Source organism: Marmota monax, unplaced genomic scaffold (assembly GCF_021218885.2).
Source record: "Marmota monax isolate L192 unplaced genomic scaffold, Marmota_monax_Labrador192_F-V1.1 WCK01_AAM20220418_F8-fsc00060, whole genome shotgun sequence".
Classification (NCBI taxonomy): domain Eukaryota; kingdom Metazoa; phylum Chordata; class Mammalia; order Rodentia; family Sciuridae; genus Marmota; species Marmota monax.
In genome coordinates this window covers 7,281,491-7,299,379 of record NW_026692826.1, presented here as the reverse complement: position 1 = coordinate 7,299,379, position 17,889 = coordinate 7,281,491, and the positions used below count along the sequence as shown (strand labels likewise).

The 17,889-nt window shown below is 37.7% G+C and overlaps 1 protein-coding gene across 7 annotated transcripts in view; it reads right to left on the bottom strand.

Annotated features, from left to right (window-relative positions):
• Positions 1-17,889, bottom strand: part of Znf407 (zinc finger protein 407) — a 433,003-nt gene that overhangs the window by 398,751 nt on the left and 16,363 nt on the right. For all 7 annotated transcript variants that reach the window (XR_009227120.1, XR_009227121.1, XM_046448589.2 and 4 more), the window contains exon 2: positions 3,016-7,738. Coding sequence is in view for 5 of the 7 variants with exons in the window: in XM_046448589.2 (XP_046304545.1) it covers positions 3,016-7,681 (4,666 nt within the window). In the remaining 2 variants the exon portion in view is untranslated. The remainder of the gene's footprint in view (positions 1-3,015; positions 7,739-17,889) is intronic.

The following is a 17,889-nucleotide window of genomic DNA, read 5'->3' as shown; positions in this document are numbered from 1 at the left end:
TATATAATTCCATTTCCAGGACTAACATGATCCTCAGGTTTGAATGGGGTTTTTTGTTTGTTTGTTGCTTTTGTTTTTAATTTGGCCTGTGTAGGTTTTTGAAAGGGATAAACTAAAGAAGTTCTCTAAAACTCCAGGGCCTTAGGATTTTACCAGAAGAATTCCAAAGGCTTGAAAAATTCAGTCTGCACTCAGACCCACAAGGCATTCCTTACCTGCATTACTAATTACTGTGCATATAAGGACATGATAGTAAGCAATCACAGGAAAAGACAAACAAAAACCTTCATGGCTTAAAAGAATAAGAAGTTATGGATTAAAATATATACCACATAATGTTTCCCAACTATAGCCTAATTAATGCAATCTTCCCTAAACATCTGAATACTTCATTCATTTATTCATCTCTTCATTCACTAACTCACCTGAGGAAGCAACTACGTGTGGGCACACAGAGGAAGCACTGAAAAAGAATCCCTGCTGTCTGTGCTCAATGCCTGCAAATTAACTGAGTGACCCATTCCTGCTCTGAAGCGTTACACACTGAGTTGCAATACTACCAGCCCCAACTTCAGAGTTTTCAATGAAGTCACACACCCACTATGTTCTACTCATGAACATTATCAAACAGCCCAAGTGACCAGAGCAGTCTGAACAGAAATAGAATGATTTCAGACAATCTTGTTGCAATAAAAGGGTATCTTTCATGTCACATGAAATAAAAGCTCTTAATAGAATAATGCAGCAGACAAAATGAACGGCTTCATCAGTCCTACCGATGTAAGACAAAGACTGCTCTCACTGGCCATGCTGACTACTCTACACCAGTAGATGTATGAGAAAACCCTAGGATGCTTTCTTCCTACAATTCTCGATAACCAAAACTCAGTTACTTCTTATAGTGGTGCTTTTATCATGCTTAAGGACAGGAAGAAAGGTTATATAGAATATATAGTAAATCACAAAATATGAAAACAGAGAATGGAAGAGTAAGCCCTTTTCCAGTTAATCATTAATAGCAGTTCCTGCATTACAATTTCATGGACATAAGCAAAGTATCCAAAAAGCAATTCATTTTTGAGGGGGAGGGGAGGACCTGAATTAAGACCTGAAGACTGATTTTGCCAAAAACTGACCTGCAAAATTTAAATGGTGAACTGGCAATGTATACTTAGGAAGGATGCTGTCTGTTGTGCTTCAAAGAACAGTAAAAATGTACTTGCTAATAAGAACACCACAAGATGTTTTTTAAACAAGTATGCTAACTTTTACTAAATGTTACAATCAATGATGTAACTTATATAAGTAGGGTTACTTTGTCACATATTGATAGTTACCTCACTTTCACATCCACATTAACTTGATTTTAAATGCAATTAATACATATAGTCAAGGAAGACTAATGGACTACATTCTGCACTTAACCTGGTGGACATTTTCAAATGGCACAAGTGACCAGTGCAAACCTATTTTGCATTGTAAACGACTAAATAAATCTTAATGGATTAAGAATGATCAGCTATCAACACACAAGGGAAATTAAGTGCTGAAATGCCTACATTGATTATTTTAAATTATTAGCCTTACTCTGTTCTTGAATTTGTATGCTTTTAGTGAGCTTTAACACATTTACAAGACTTATTGACTATAATTACAAGAGAATTCAAGTAATGGACACATCAATTATAAGCAACATGTCCTGAACAGACAGTTGCATAAAGAATTCTAAAAAGAGCTCCATTAGCATCTTCCTCTTCGTTTTATTCAGCTTCATCTGCCTTAAGAGAGCATATTAAGAAAATACATATTTTCTGTACATATGAACAAGCCTGATTTCTAAAATCATATCATTTCAGAAAGTGGGCTGCAACAAGATACTGACAGAGGTACTAATAATGTAAACAAATAAGCTTTTAAACTTATTCCAAAAAATGGCTCTACTGCACATGAATACTGGAGATCAAGAGTAAAATGTTTATGTTTACCTAATCTTACGCAGGTTGTCCTTCTACTTTCTTCACTAGGAAACTTTTATCTCTTTAATCACATTATATTAGTAATAATGCTCCATACTTTCTTATCTTTCTCCTTGTAACCATGCACTAAGTTTCAACAACTGCATGAATTTAAAGTATAGCTTTAATAATAAGCCATTATTTAAAAGTACAGTAAAATAAACCTTACAATTTTAATGAAAATATGTTCATTGAAATGTGAATTTATTATTCAAATCCACTCATAAATTCAACCATGGAGACAGATCTTGTCTAAGCAGAGCACAATGATTTAGAAAAGCTGTCTATTTAAAATAAAGAATGTATGGCAGGTTTATAGAAACAGTGCAGTGAATTTTTACATAAATTTAGAATAGTAGCTTATGCATTTTCCACCAAAAAATGTTTTTTTTAAATTTCTGCCTAAAATTAAATATTAACATGGAACACTAAATATGACATAGAGTACAGAAACTAAATCAGGTACTACTTCCACAAAAAACAAATAGCCAGTACATATTAACTGAAAAGTATTACTGATTTCGGTCCTTGAAGGTAATTTTGTTGCCTAGAGTTACACTTTTGGATACAAAATATCTGGCAATAAATATTATTTAATCCCTAAAATTGTGATAAAAGCCACTTAATATGTCTTCTGAAAACACAAAATGTGACTCAATATATACTTTGGAAAAACAAATAATAAGGACTTTAAGCAACCAAAAAAGCATTATAAAAGAGGAGTTTGACAAAGGCATCCAAGGGACTAGATTTTTTGACAAAACTGAAAGAAATTTGTCAACTAATCAGCCTTTGAAATCACTAAAGCTTAATTACCTTTAGAAATGCTAAGTGTCCACAGTGACTCTTAACAGAAGCCTAGAACACCACACACAGCAGAGAATAGATGGAAGGCCAACAAGCAAATGCAGGCAGGGTTCCTACTTGGATGGGAAGGAACAGCTGACCTCCACCATCCATTTACACTGTATAGGCAAGGGGCTTCCTGCAGTGGACATACCTGTATGAGTGCGAATGTGTGCCAGAAAGGCCATGGAATTGCTGCTTCGACACATCTTCCCACAGTACTTGCAAATGTTTCCCTGGTTTTCCTCTCTCTCACGGTTGATTTGCTCAGTGTCTTCCACTATGTACTTATTCACCTCCCGAAGCAATTCCTCATGCTGTCCTTTAATATGCAGAAATAAGTTCTGTTCAGAATCAAAGGGCTCAGTACACTTGACACATTTAAAGGTGGCCCCTCCTTCTGGAAGCTCTTCTACACTGGCCTGTTCATTTCTCATATGACCAGCACTAGCCAAATGCTGATGAAGGTTGCTTTCTGTATAGAATGACTTTCCACAGAGTAAACAATGGAAGTGTTTCTCTTTTGTGGGATGCTTCATAGCTATGTGAACATTCAGTCCACTCAGTCCATCTGCTAAGAAGCCACAATCATCACAGCGGATTCGTGTAGATTCACTAAAGGAACCACCTTCAGCTTTCCTCTTTTTCAAGCTTTGAACACAGTCTTTCAAGGGCAACTCAGTAATTCTCACCCCCGCTGTCATCATACCCTCTTCCGACTGGTCTATCAATTCACCATCTTCAGGGTTCTTTATTCTAATTATGGAAGAATCAAAACGGCCAAAACTGTACATGGCCTCCCCCTTATCATTAATACTGATTATAGTTTCATAAACATCATTACTCTCAAGTGTGCTATCAGAAGTGGGGCCATCCTCTTCTAAAATAATTTCAGTTTCATGTTGTGGATTCATCAGAATTTCCTTATTCTCCAGAACAGTATTTGCTGGCACACACCCAACTTTGTTCTTAACACCATGATCCAGGTTTAGCTGCTCTCTTGTCACTCTCATCATCACAGGGGGATGGCTTTCAGCTGAATGGCCCCCTTCTAGGACACGGGGACACAGGTGTTTATCACAGACTTTATTACCACTATCTCCTGTGCTTCCTCCATCACTCTCACAATGTGTATGGGAGTCACTGATGTCATTCAACATATCCTGGTTTTTCTTTGCTGTCTCACAATTCAAAGCTGAGCTTCCTGAATTTTCATTTTGAAATCTACTTGGAGAGCCATAACTGGAGGAAATGTTGAGGGACTCCATGTCCTCAGGTTTCATACCTTTATCCTTGACAGGCGGCTGTTGGAAAGTCTCACCAAAGGAACGGTCTTCACTGAAATTAGATTCTTCTTCCTCAGTCTCAATTTCTACAGAGCTGGGAGCACAGAGAACTTTAGACATATCTAAACTAGCCGTTTCATCTAAAATAGAACAATCAACAGCATTTCCAGATTTAAGAGGATCAGATGGTTGGCCTGAAATTATCTGAAAGTCCTCAGAGTTTTGAGGATGCTCCTCTTCAGGTATGATGATGTTTTTGGACATTTCTGCAGAATCTCCTTCTACCTTAGAAGAGCTGAGGTAAGACTGCCTTTTCATTTTGTGCTTCTCAGTTGCTGCATGCCTAGTCATTTCTCGACGAGTCACTGCATAGTAATCGCAGGCCATGCAATAAAATTCAAACTCTTTTGTATGTTTCCGTTTCACATGCAGCTCTAGAGAAGCAGGAGAGTGAGCGATAAACTCACAGTGTAGACATTTATTATCATTTGTACCTGTAATCTCTCTCTGGGAATACGCATCCCCCTGTTTGAGAAGGTCCTCTGGACCTAGAGATATTTGCTCCTTTTTATCAGTAAGAGGACGGTTAACTTCTCCATCTATAGAATGAAATACATTTTCAACTTCAACTTCAATTGGATTTCCTTGTTCTACTATTGGCTTTTCTAAAATGGAAGTATCTGACTCAGTAGACTTGTTGGTGTGTTCATCTGAAACAGTTAATGCTAAGTGAGTGTTCTTTTTACAGGCTTCAAGATTACCTTCAGGGCCAACAATAATATCTGAATTTTGTTTCCCATTTGCTTCTATCTCTACCCGTCCCTTATGTTTCTTGGTGGCACAATGACGTTCCATGTCTCCCTTGGTTACAGTATAATACTTACACACTTTGCACAAATAACTGTACTGGTGACTGTGTTTGCGTCTAATGTGAACAGTCAAATTTGTAATACTAGAGGCCAAAAGACCACAATGTGAACATGTCCGTGAGATGCTGCCTTTGGGTCTCCCTCTCTTTGGAGCACTTAAGGTTAATTCGTCATCTTTGGTGACAACACCAGACCGTGAGAGCTCTGTAGTAGTTAACATTTTCTTCTCAAGACAGGAATGTTCCTGAAATTGCACACCTCCATGGCCTTCAGTCTTCCCATTTCCAGAAATGTTATGCTCTTCTTTCCTATCATTTGCACCAATACATACCCTTTCAATGCATTCTTCAAAGCTTAAGCCAATATTATTTTTCTTAGCATTTTCAAGATGCTTGCTTCTTTTAATGTGTTTCTCCATTCCTTCTTTGCTCAATGAATAAAGATTGCATGCTTTACAGAGAAAATGATAGTCCTGACCATGCCGAAGCTTTATGTGTCTTGTGAGAACAGTGGAAGATCTTGTTTTATAAAAACACTTCTTACATTGAAACTGAGGTTTACTTGAATGCCTTACCTCATTTCCATGGCTTACCCTGGACTTAACAGGTTCTTCCTGAGTTGCTTTCCCTGATTCTTTCACAGACTCTTTTGTGTTTTCTGATTCTAAAGTACTTAAAGGTAAGTTCTGTAAAACCAAATCATTGTTCAATGATGGACAAGTCTTTGGTTGAACCAATAATCTAATATGCTTCTCCGTTGCTCTGTGTTCTTCCATGTCTTTCTCAGACAAAAACAGATTACAAGAAGTGCAAAGAAAACTCATCCCATGCTTTTCCTTCATGTGGTCTCTAAGGTTTATTTCATTCAAGGAAATGAAAGAACAACACTGACAATTGAGAACCGAAGTGATTTGCTGATGCTGGTTATTGTGCAAATGTTCCTCCAAGTCCCTCCTCAATGTACTGGAAAAGTCACAAGTCTGGCAGTAAAATTTCATCTCTCTTGCATGGCAACTTTTCACGTGGATTTCCAAATCTGCCCTATTTGTAGCTACTTGACCACAGTTTGTACATGTATACAACATTTGATGGTCAAGAGCTGGGTTCACCATTGGGGAGTCCAGCTGCGTGGAACCAGGATGACTGGGGCTAGTCTTGTCCTGCATCATTTCCATGGTGTCTGAGGCCATCACACACACACTCTGGGCATCACTGTTCTTTCCTAGTTGTTTAGGCACTGGCTCTGCTTCACTTGTTTTCATCTGTGTTCTAAAGTGTTTCATATACATCCTCTGAGTTTCATTTGTGCCTCTTTTATTGATCCCTAAAACATTAAACCTTTTCTTTGCCTGGCCTTTCAAGGTAAAATTGCCACTTCGTCGTCGAAAACTATTACCCGACATTAGAATATTTCGCTCAGGTCTTGGCCTCGAAGTGGTACTGATACTATGTGCCATCTGCAGGATATTTCTGGTAGACTCTGAATTATCTAAGAGACCTTCTGAAGTTACTGCATCTCCTGGCTTTTTGCTCTGGTTTTCACGACTTTGAGCTATATCAAGGGAAGTAACATTTTCTTCAACAATCTCTGCTTTTTCTGACAAAGTATTTCTAGATGGCATCATTTCAACAAGAAGCTCACTGCTACTCCCACTGTGTTGAGAAATGCTTCCTCTACAGTCTTTAAGTTTGCTCCCATTATTTTGTAATCCTTTTGAATCCCTATTCTTTGCTGTTGGTTTAGAAGCTCTTGGTTTTGCTCGAACATTCTTTGTTCCCATGGAACATGTTTTTTTAGGAAAAGATTGTTTTGTTAAGATCTGTACAAATCCTCCACGAGCAGCTAGATTCTGACGCCGGAGATGTGTTTTGCCAAGATAGTGTGCTGTCAATAGGTTTTCTTCCACACACTGAAAACCACAAAGATCACAAGAAAAGACTTTCTGTGGCCCATGTGTGTGTTTGACATGCACATGGAGAGCTGAGCTGCTCTCTGCTTTGTGGCTACAGTGGCAGCAGACATGTTCCTTAGCCTGTTGCTCATGGCATTCAACATGTTTTTCTAAATCAGAGCAAGAAGAAAACAAATGACCACATGCACTGCACCTGAGAACTGAATCTACATTTTGAATGGTGCAACTAACACTCTCTTCTTTCAAGGGGGAAGGAGATTCTCTTTCTGGATCAAGAGAAACCATTTCCTGAGCAGACTTCCTTTCAGGGTCTGTTTTCAAAGAAATAGAATCAATAGTGCTAAGACAGCAAGAAGAAGAGAAGACATTTGGAAGAGTCGTGCCTCCTCCATCTGAGAAGCCCTTCAGAAAGGCCTCCTTTCCTCCCTCATCTAACAGGACTCCTGCTTCTGTGGCCAAGCTCTGGGGAATATCCAATCCACAAGTGCCCCGCTTTCCAGACTCAAGGGGCTCTACCTCCTCTACTCTCATTCGTTTGGAAGCATGTTTATTTCCATCTTCCTCCACAAAGACACTGTCAGAGCTGGATGATTCTGAAAAACCTCTTTTGCTTATGAAATTCTCAGAGGAATTTGTTATCACATCAGATACAGGCCCACAGTCGTCATCATGGGATAAAATACTTCTAAAGTCTTTTGTCTTCTTGTTTGTATTGTCATCCTCATCATTCTCAGGTTTCTCAGAATCCATCATTAATAAAGTGCTGATGATGTTTCCCAGGTCAAAGGTGGCTTAACCAGCACTCATAACCTGTAAAGTAAATAAAAGTGGTGTTAAGTTTTTGAACACAGAAAAAATGCACATATTAATCAAAGTGGATGAAAAAATATAATATTAGCCTCATTGAAATTTCCATTAAAGTTAGATGAATCTGGTCACATGTATGAAGTTTTTAGAAAAATATGTCGTCAGATTTGTGGAACACCACCAAAACCACATCATTGACTCAGGATACTATAGTATGGTATCCTTGAGAGAAAGCAACATTTTCAACCAGCCTGCCAAAACACTCTAATATTTCAATTCTCTAGACCAAATTTCAATTGACTACTACCTTTTATTTTTAAATCAGAGAAACCCTCTTTCCAAATTACATTTCAGTGACTTCCCACTCTGAAAACAAAACTGATATGATTGAAGACTACAAGTTAGGCCTTCCCCGCATTCCTAAGAAGCCCAAGTCCTAGTATAAAAGTAACTGCTTCATGCCTTTTCCCTGAAGCAGAAACCCTTACTACGATATTTCTAAACAGATCCCCACTAACGGGTGTACACACTCTTCACATATCACCACTCATGCTCAAGTTCTTTTGCCAATAAGAAGTCACTACTATTCCCAAGTCAGTCTTTAATTTCCTTATCTCACACTCATTTTTTGGGTTGTCTAAGATGCATGGAAAACGGAAATGCCAATGACACAGAATTAATGGAATAAGTTTTAAGTGGAAAAAAAAAAGAACTGTATTGAATAAAATGTTTTAAAATCAATATTATTGACTTCATTTTTATTATGATATTTAATTCAATTAAAACATCATTTTCCATTTACTTTATCCTATGATTATAATTTTCAGTCAAATGCCATTTGATTTGACATTAATAAAAAGTCATTATTATATTATAGTCTCAAAACTATTTCTAATTATTTTAACTATTTTGTCCATAACAATGACAAATAAAATGAAGTCTGCTGCTTTGACTCTACTAAGGAAATAAAAACCAGTATTATTAGATATGGCACCAAAAGAACAAAAGAAAAATATAGGTAAATTGGATTTCATTAATACTTGATCAAATAAGTTTAGAATTTTTAATTTAAATTTAAACTTCTCTTTATCACAGGATTTCTTGGTACATAAGCATTTCACAACTTATTTCATGACAGACCTCTTAGTTTATAAAAATCTAAGAGATTACAGTGTTGCAAACAACCCTTTAGAAAATTCTCTAAAGCATCGGTTTTGGTTTCAATAGCTGCAATGGAAGAGAATGAAGGGAGAAAATAAAGTGGGAAAAGCAGCACCATGTATTCATTCCAAAACATTCGCTAGTGCCTACGATATGGCAAATATTCTTGGTTACAGATGCTGGACATACAATAAACACTACTCTGGCCTCCTGATGCTTACAATATAAGTGATAGAAATATTTTTTAAAAATAGATACATTGTCCAATCCAGGACAGCTACTTCTGGCCAAGATGGAGTCATGAGATAGATTTATATTTGAAACAAACAACAACAAAAAACCAAACAAAAAAACCACACAAAATCTGTGAAACAACAGTAAAAGACAATAGACATGAGGCACCAAAGGACAGTGATCCCTGAGAGATGAGAACAACCCCATTGCGTCCCAGCTTACTGCATACAGTAGGTACCCAGGCCACAGCACAGGGGCAGGGATCTGAGCTGAGGGACAGAGTAAAGGAAAGGGGAGATGCAGAGAAAGAGAAGCCCAGAGGATGCCTCCCAAGTATCCCTGTCCAGAGACACAGCTCTGCACCTGCCCTAAAAGAGGTCTCTTGCCCCTTCACAGTCAGTCCCTGGAAACACACCCTTCATTCCCCATGTTCCAGAATCCTCTTGAAATGGATGGGCTTTGCCTGTTCTAGAAGTTGATGTTATAAGATAAACGTTCTCTTTCTGTCAAAGTTAAACCTGAAGTTTGAGTTTCATAATATGTAACAAAAATATGTTTGCTGTAATCTAAACCATTTGGTTGAAATGTAGCCATCTGAGCCCCCAACATATCTCCCTTGTCTTCAGTCTTACAATCGTAATGGCTATGGTATAGCCAGGCATAACTGTAGCCCTTCCCCTTGCCCTCCCCAATTTTAAATTACTCAGTCACATAGATTGTAACCCCAAACTTCTCCTATCAAAGCAAGAGGCAGTGCTGCCTTAGTAATAAAAACCTGGGCAGTGGGCTTGCCTGCCATATTTTGGTAGCACATCCTTCTGCAGAAGCAGAATCTGCCTTGCCAAGTAACTTTTAAGTATGTGTTTGGTTTCTTCCAGTACCCTAATATTTCCAACCAAATGCAAAGAATCATATAATAAGCTTTAGGGTGGGGGATTCTGGTTTACTTTGCTCAGTGTGATACTTTTCTTGCATGTGTCAATACTATGTTTTATCTCACTACTCAGTAGCAATGCATCAAACAGAACAACTCTGCTGATGGAAATCTGAGCCAGTTTCTTTTTGTTGCTATTTAACAAAAATGTTATAAGTATTCTTATACTTGTCTTTTTAAAAACATATATTTTAATTTCTTTATGTAAATATCCAGCTATAGTATTATTGGTCTGTTAGGTAGACACATGTTTAACTTTACGAGAAACTGCTTGACTGATCTTCAGAGTGGTGTACTACTTTGCATAGCTATCCACAATGTATAAGAATTCTGGTTGACCCATGTCTTCCCCAACATTTAATGACGGTCTTTTAAATTGCAGTCTTTCTATGAATGTGCATGGTTTTATTCTGCATTTCCCTGATGACTAGTGATGGTACTGAATACTTTATGTGCTTTGTTAGTCTTTTGCCCATTTAATTCAGTCGTTTATTTTTCTTGTTGAGCTCTAGGAGTTGCTTATATGTTCTAGACATAAATCCTCTGCCAGAATGTGTTTTACAAATATTTTCTGCCTTTTCATTTTATAAATAGTATCTTTGATAAAGAGAAGTTTTAAATTTTGATGACATCAATGCTTTGCCTGTTGTGGTTATTTATGTGTCTAGTAACATGTTTTCTGTCTCTCCAGTCTAAAATGTAACCCAAGGTTTATTATATCCAAAGAGCCTAGAACAATTCCAAACACCTGTAAGGTACTAAAATGGAACAAATGTCTCATTAGAACAAAAGAAATGTCTAATATCCAAGTATTTAAAGATGAAATGGGAAATGTCTGAGATAAACTTTGAAACAGTCCAGGAGGTGGCACAGTAAAGCTAGGTGCTGATAATGATTAAAGTTGAGTGACAGTGATATGAGGATTCATTATACAATTCTACCAACTTTTTCATATGTTTGTATATATTTGAAAAAAATCTCCTAAAAAAGTTCAGTTTTAAAACATTTTGATGCTTAGTCTAAACTAGCATTCCCTCCCTTCCTTTCAAAACTGAGCCCAACCATCTCTTACTCTGCAAACACTGCTGTAGCATACAGCTAGGTCACCACTGCTGCAGGCACAGCAGGAGCTCCAACAGCACGCACGTGTGTGCAAGTGTAGCAAACACACGCATGCACGCACACACACACACAGCCTTACTTAGTGAACACACATGCATAAACACAGTGTTTAGACTGACTGTTGTGTCAAAGGCATCTGGTTCATATACTTTTAGAGAAAAAGAATGACTATATTAATGGACAAAAACAAAATAATGAAAACCTTTATTATCGTCTATAATAGCTCCCAAAATTCTAAAACAAAAGGAAAAAATACTCAACATTTGTTATTTCCCACCTGATTTTTAAATCAATGAAGCAATCCAACTACAGAAATAACATTCAACAAATATGTATTGAATACCCACCATATGAAAGATATAAACACATTACTTATTGTGATATCCTATGGGGAGGTACATGACACATACGCCAATGAACTCAAACACAAGGCCATATGTGACTGTGTTTGATATAAAATAAGATCTACAGCAATATAAACATGTAAGGAATGATACTTTCAAACAGAATATTCTAATAAATCAAGAATTTTGACTAAAACCTTGAACAAACTAAATGTTTGTTTTCTTTTGCTGAGGGAGCAGGTAGGAACAGTTAAATAACTTGAAGAGAAGGCAAGGTTGAGCAAGGCCGTGAGCTGTACACACAGTGAGCATAGGGGACTGTGGGCAGGCCAGAGAGGCCACGGTTGTCTATTGCACTGTCCCCTACAAAGCAGGCAGGTCCATCAGCCCAGCCCAGGTCACAGAAGAACCCACACAAGAGCTGGGTTTATTCAGTAGTTCTAGAAGATGACACCATGACACTGCACTGTTTTAAAAAGATTAATTTTTCAAGATATTAAGATACATTGGAGGAAAAGCAAGTAAAGAGGCAAAAAAAGCTCACTGTAATAGTTTAGATTACAAGGTCCAGAACTAGAATGAAGTCAGTGAGCAGGAGTGCAGAAGAGTTTAATAAGTACCTTAAATAAAATAGGAAGGATTAAATGCAAGTGAGAAAGTTTATGCTAAAGTAAACTTTAAAAAATCATTGGAGGCCCAGTGCAGTGGTGAATACCTGCAATCCCAGTGGCTCAGAGGCTGAAGAAGGAGGATCCCAAGTTCAAAGCCAGCCTCAGCAACTTAGAAGGCCCTAAGCAACTCAGCAAGACCCTGTCTCTAAATGAAATACAAAAGTGAGCTGGGGATGTGGTTCAGTGGTTAAGTGCCCTGGGTAAAAAAAAAAAAAAAAATCACTAGATAAAGTTATTAGAGCAAGTATCAAATAACCAATGGAGATGGGTGAGGGACAAATTTTAAAAAAAAATCAAAAGTCACCTCACTGGGACAGTTTAAGCGCTCATTTTTCTGAGGCAGATTTCATTCATTCACTCTATGAACATTTACTGAAAGCTTATCATATACAAGGAAGTCAGTCTGATAAAGCAAAACCAAGCAGGCAGGGACTCGCTGCCAGCTCTCAGGATGAGGTATAATCTGCTTTCTGGTAATCAAAGGGAGAAATAAAATGAGTTTCAGACTTCTTCCCAAAGCAGGGTTTCCAGACAAAGAAGTCCTGGTAGGTGTCTGGACTAAAAGAGTGGCAGGCACAGGCAGGGGTGGGGGTTCAGTGTACAGCACTTGCCTGGCACATGTGAGGCACTGGGTTTGATCCTCAGCACAACATAAAAATAAATGAAATAAATTTTTTTAAAAGAGTGGCAAGCACTGTTAAACCCAACCTTCGTCAAACACCGGGCTTCCCACACAGTCACCATTCGACGCGTACCCTTACTGTGTCACAAAGATCTTCAAATACACCATTTTAAGTCTTCCTTGTCCAAATCGTTGAGTACTTACTCTTCACTGAAAAAACAAGTTAGGTATAACTTGATTGTCTTCATTTTCACCAATTATTAACTCAACCATGAACTGTCACAAAAGAAAATCCCTGTTCTAACTTAATAGTCCTCTGCTTTAAGAGGGGAAAAAAATGTCTCAGCAAAGAAACCACACATTTTTTGAGAATGATAAAACAAATCAATAGCAGCCTTCTGATGACACCTGGTGGCCACTTCTCACAGGAAGGTTCTTTCAGTGTTTTAAGGGAAGGAAGTACTGGGGAACAATTGTTCAGCCACTTCAAAGCCTAGCTAACTACAGGCAAGCACTCATGTAATGTTTCCTTATTTCTCATCCTTTTTGTTCCACTTTTCATTCATTTCAACCACTCATCTTCATTTCTGTCTCTACACCTTTTTTCCTAAGTCGTATATGCGAAGACAGTTGCAGGCCTGCTCTTTCAGTGACAAGCACACACACACTCATAATCATACTCTCACTGGTATGAAGAGACCACATAAAGACCCATCTTCTTCCCACCCAGCCCACCCCACTTCACCCTTCACCTTTGTAGGACTTACCCAAATTTAGTGGTGCAGGCAGTGTGAGTTAGCCACATTGCCAGGAACACACTAACCTCACAGGAAGGGTGTGCATACCAGGGCGGGTATGCACACGCACATGTAAAAAAATACTTAATGGCTTCTTGTTATTTCCCTCTTAGGAGTTTAAAAAAGGATGAATCCCAGAATCTTGATACTACAACAAAAATTCTCCCCTCCTGGAAGATCAAAGTAGGATTGCCTACAAGTCTATAGTGAACTGCAGTGGCAACAACTGAGCAAGACAAGGACAACTGGAAATTAGTGGGGCACTCACATCTCTTTCTTAATCTACCATTTCACCTGGACCTTCTACTGAAGCTGTGTCATTATACTATTACCTAATTTTAAAGTCCCCACATCAAATCTACCAAAGGGAAGCTACTACTGGTGTAGTTACAGAATACCATGTGCATAATACCATGTACATAAGGGCACCTAAAGGTGCAGCATTCCACCCTCCTCCACCTGGTTTCTCCCATCAAAAATATCAATTTGTGGGCTGGGGATGTGGCTCAGTGGTAGAGTGCTTGCCTATTGCATGTGAGACACTGGGTTCAATCCTCAGTACCACCCACATACATACATACATACATAAATAAAGTTAGTGTTTCCATCTACAAATAAAAAATAAATTTAAAAAAATGTATCAATTTGTTACAGGGTTCACAAAACAGTCTTGGATCCCATAAGGAAAAGATTACTCTCCCATAAAGATGCATACAATTGCAAGTTGAACAAATAATCCTGAAAAGCATATTTAACACCCTAAAAATACATTTACTAGAAAAGAGCAGGGACCATTTTCAACAAATAGATGGGCACTAGAGTGTTGGCTTACGCACAATGGGACACGTCCATGAACACGTGAGTCCAGTAAAACCACCTCCTCACTATCCTGAGAACAGGCTACAACACATTTCCTCAATTATAAGTTTGTAAAGTTGTTAAAAAGAACTACCCAGAAAAGTGGCTATTGTGGTTGTAAATGAGTCTGCAGATTCTTTGATACTCCCTTCAAAGGGTGAGGAGCCTAGTCCCCTTCCTCTTAAGCATAGGTTAGACTTAGTGATCTGTTTAAAAGGGACAAAAAACAGCGGAAGTGAGAATTCCACCTGAATACTAAGTTCTAAGAGGCACACATTTCTTGATTGCCCTCCCTCTAGAATCACTCCTTCCAGGAAAAACCAGTACAGTGAAGAGAGGACACCTGTAGGAACCACAATGCAAGGTCTAAGGCCTCCGCCCCAGAGCTGCTGAGGAATTAGAGGCTTCCCACAACAGTCAGGGAGTGAGCCATATGAGTGGCAGACCCTCTAGCCCCAATGCTCCTTCAGATGACAGTAGTCCCTCCACATTTCTGACTGGCACCAGAACCACCAAGGTAAGCCCATTCCCAAATTCCTAATGCACAAAAACTGCAGGATTTGTGCATGTGTTTATCACTTTTAATCACTGCATTTTGACATAATGTGTTAATGCAAGAATAGAAAATGCTCTTCTCTACTTTCCATCTTGTTAAAAACAGTGTTGAAGTTCATGCCTCCTATACATATACTTACATACATTTTCCTTCCTATCTGCTCCCACCCTTATCAAGAAGCTTCTATAACACACAACAGCACTTGAGGCACACAGGAGGAGGTCAAGAAATGTTAACTGAATAATACAGGTCCTGTGAAACATGTTATGGGGCATAATTTTCAAGAACTTTGAAATAAGTTGTAATAAAATGACATTTACATTTCTCCCACTATCAAATTCATATCTGATACAGCTTATGATGAAAATGGAAAGAAGAAAATCAAGTTATTAAAGAGCTACCTATAAAGGAGATGAGGTAGAGCAAGTTTTAAATTTAGATTTAAAATATCTTAACATTTGCTGAGAAACCTGCTCCTTTTGGATGGAAGCATTCCTGAGCAATGGGCTTGCTTCCGAGTTATCAGCAGACATGGGTTCCTTCCCAGTGATGAGCAGAAATTTTGCAGCATGCTATTCTAGTATGCCCAAACCTAAGAGGCGGCCCATGCAGTGGACACAGGCAGAGTCAGTCATCAGGGCCAAACGGGTCATAGTCCTTAAGTTACTTACACTACACAACTTACCTTCATCTAGTGAGAGGCACTCAAACTCAGAAGATTCAGAGGCCTCAGGCTCAGGATGTGGAACTGAGTAAGTCCAACCTCAAAAGCACTTTCATGCCAAGTCTAGCTTGATCCCATTACAGAGCCTTCTCCAGCCAAAGTACAAGGCATTTGCAGACAAGCAGACTAGCTGTTACTCCCAAGCCCATGTCGTAAAAGTAAAATCTCACTGAGTCAGAAGGGAGCGCTGTTTCTATTCAAGAGGATACCTATGTTATACTTCAAATATGCAATTCAATTTTGCCTAAAAGTTTAAATTATAAATATTTACTTAGTGCTTAAATGAGCGCTAAAACAGACATTAAAACACCATACTGACAGGGACCAGACCAGTGACAAAACAAAGTAAGTAGATCATCATCGCTTTTATTATTTTCCCACCTTTCCAGCACTATTTGTGAAAACGCATTAACAGTAATATGAAACAACTCACATGGCAAAAATAAATAAACTGTAAAAATTAGCTCAGCCATCATAACTGGCAATTTCTCTTATAAAAGCCTTGATATACTTCAAGTACTATTTTCCAAATACATTAAAATGTTAATTTTATGACTGACCACCTTATATCAACTATCTCTGACAAACAGCTTTCATAGTAAGAAAGATTTTACACAAAAAGTTAAATTTAATATTGCCTTTCAAAAACTATTTCAAAAATCAAGGCTTTGGTAGTGTTTCCATCTAATTTTTTAAGAAAAAAAATTCTTATTATAATAGGAATAAAGAGGATAAGAGAAAGAAATAAAGATTCTATAAGTAAAAATGAAAAAATTCAATGTCATTAGAAGCAAACAGGACACCTTTTATCTTATGCCATTTGAAAAAGGTTGTTTTATTATCAATATAACTAATCACAATGAAACCATCTCCCACAACTAAAGACATTATAATGAATTTTCTTTATAGCTACAGAGAAATGGGATTTGCTGTTTCACATCAAATAGAACAGGCTGTATAAATTCTTCTTTCTATTTGTTGTAAAATATAATTTCATCTATAAAATCAGTCATGAAATATTAAAACTGAAACAACAGAATTTATATCCTTAATTTAATTTAAATGGTCTATTCACTAAAAAAAAAAAAAAAAAAAAGTGGGGAGGTTACATGTGATAGAACCCCTCCTTTCTCATTAAGTGTTTCCATTAGACCTCTTATTTTCAAGAATTTATAATGCAGCTATAAAAAAGCATTCCATAAGTTAGTCTATATTCCTTAAATTTTCTCCTCTTCCTCCTCCTCCTCCTCCTCCTCCTCCTCCTCCTCTTCTTCTTCTTCTCTTCCTCCTCCTCCTCCTCCTCCTCCTCCTCCTCTTCTTCAAAAGGCATGAAAATATAGCACTTACAATAGTAATAAAAGCAAAAAGAATTAGGAGTATAAAATTAAAGAAACAGGGGGCTGGGGTTGTGGCTCAGCGGTAGAGTGCTCACCTAGCATGCTTGAGGCACTAAGTTCAATCCTCAGCACCACATAAATGTAAAATAAAGATATTGTGTCCTCTTAAAAATTTTAAAAATAAATATTTTTTTAAAAATTGAAGAAACACAAAGTGTATTCACACCAAAAATTCTATACCCTAGTGAAAAAAGAACATTAAGCTACAAATAGTGAGGTCTTTGCTTTCACCCCAACTATACCGGTAACAAGCTGCAGGCCCTGCAGAGACAATAGATGACTCATAATACTTTCCAGAGCCATAGCTTCTTTGTAAAAGCAAGAAGAAAAAGACTAAGACTCCTAAATCCATTGAGAAAATCTCTGATGTTAAGGAGTTGCTGAACACTGAAAGAGTAAAAAGCAGTACTCCTAGTAGTGGATTTGCTTTTCATTACAGCAGGAAAAGGTATTTTCAAAATTTATATCTGGGAGCAAGATAACTAAGAAAAGGCAAAGACATATTCCACACTGTTCTTGTTGAGACAGATTTATCAGGTCCACATGAAAAGATGGAATACAATCGCTAATCAAAGAACTGCAGGGAAAAAAAGACTAAAACTACTAATTTTGGAAGAAATCTGGAAAACACTATAATTCCAAATGTCAATAAGCTAACACACCATATAAAACGATCAGGCCTCTAGACATTTGGAATATAAATTATTAGGTACAGAAGATCTGGGTATTAAGAA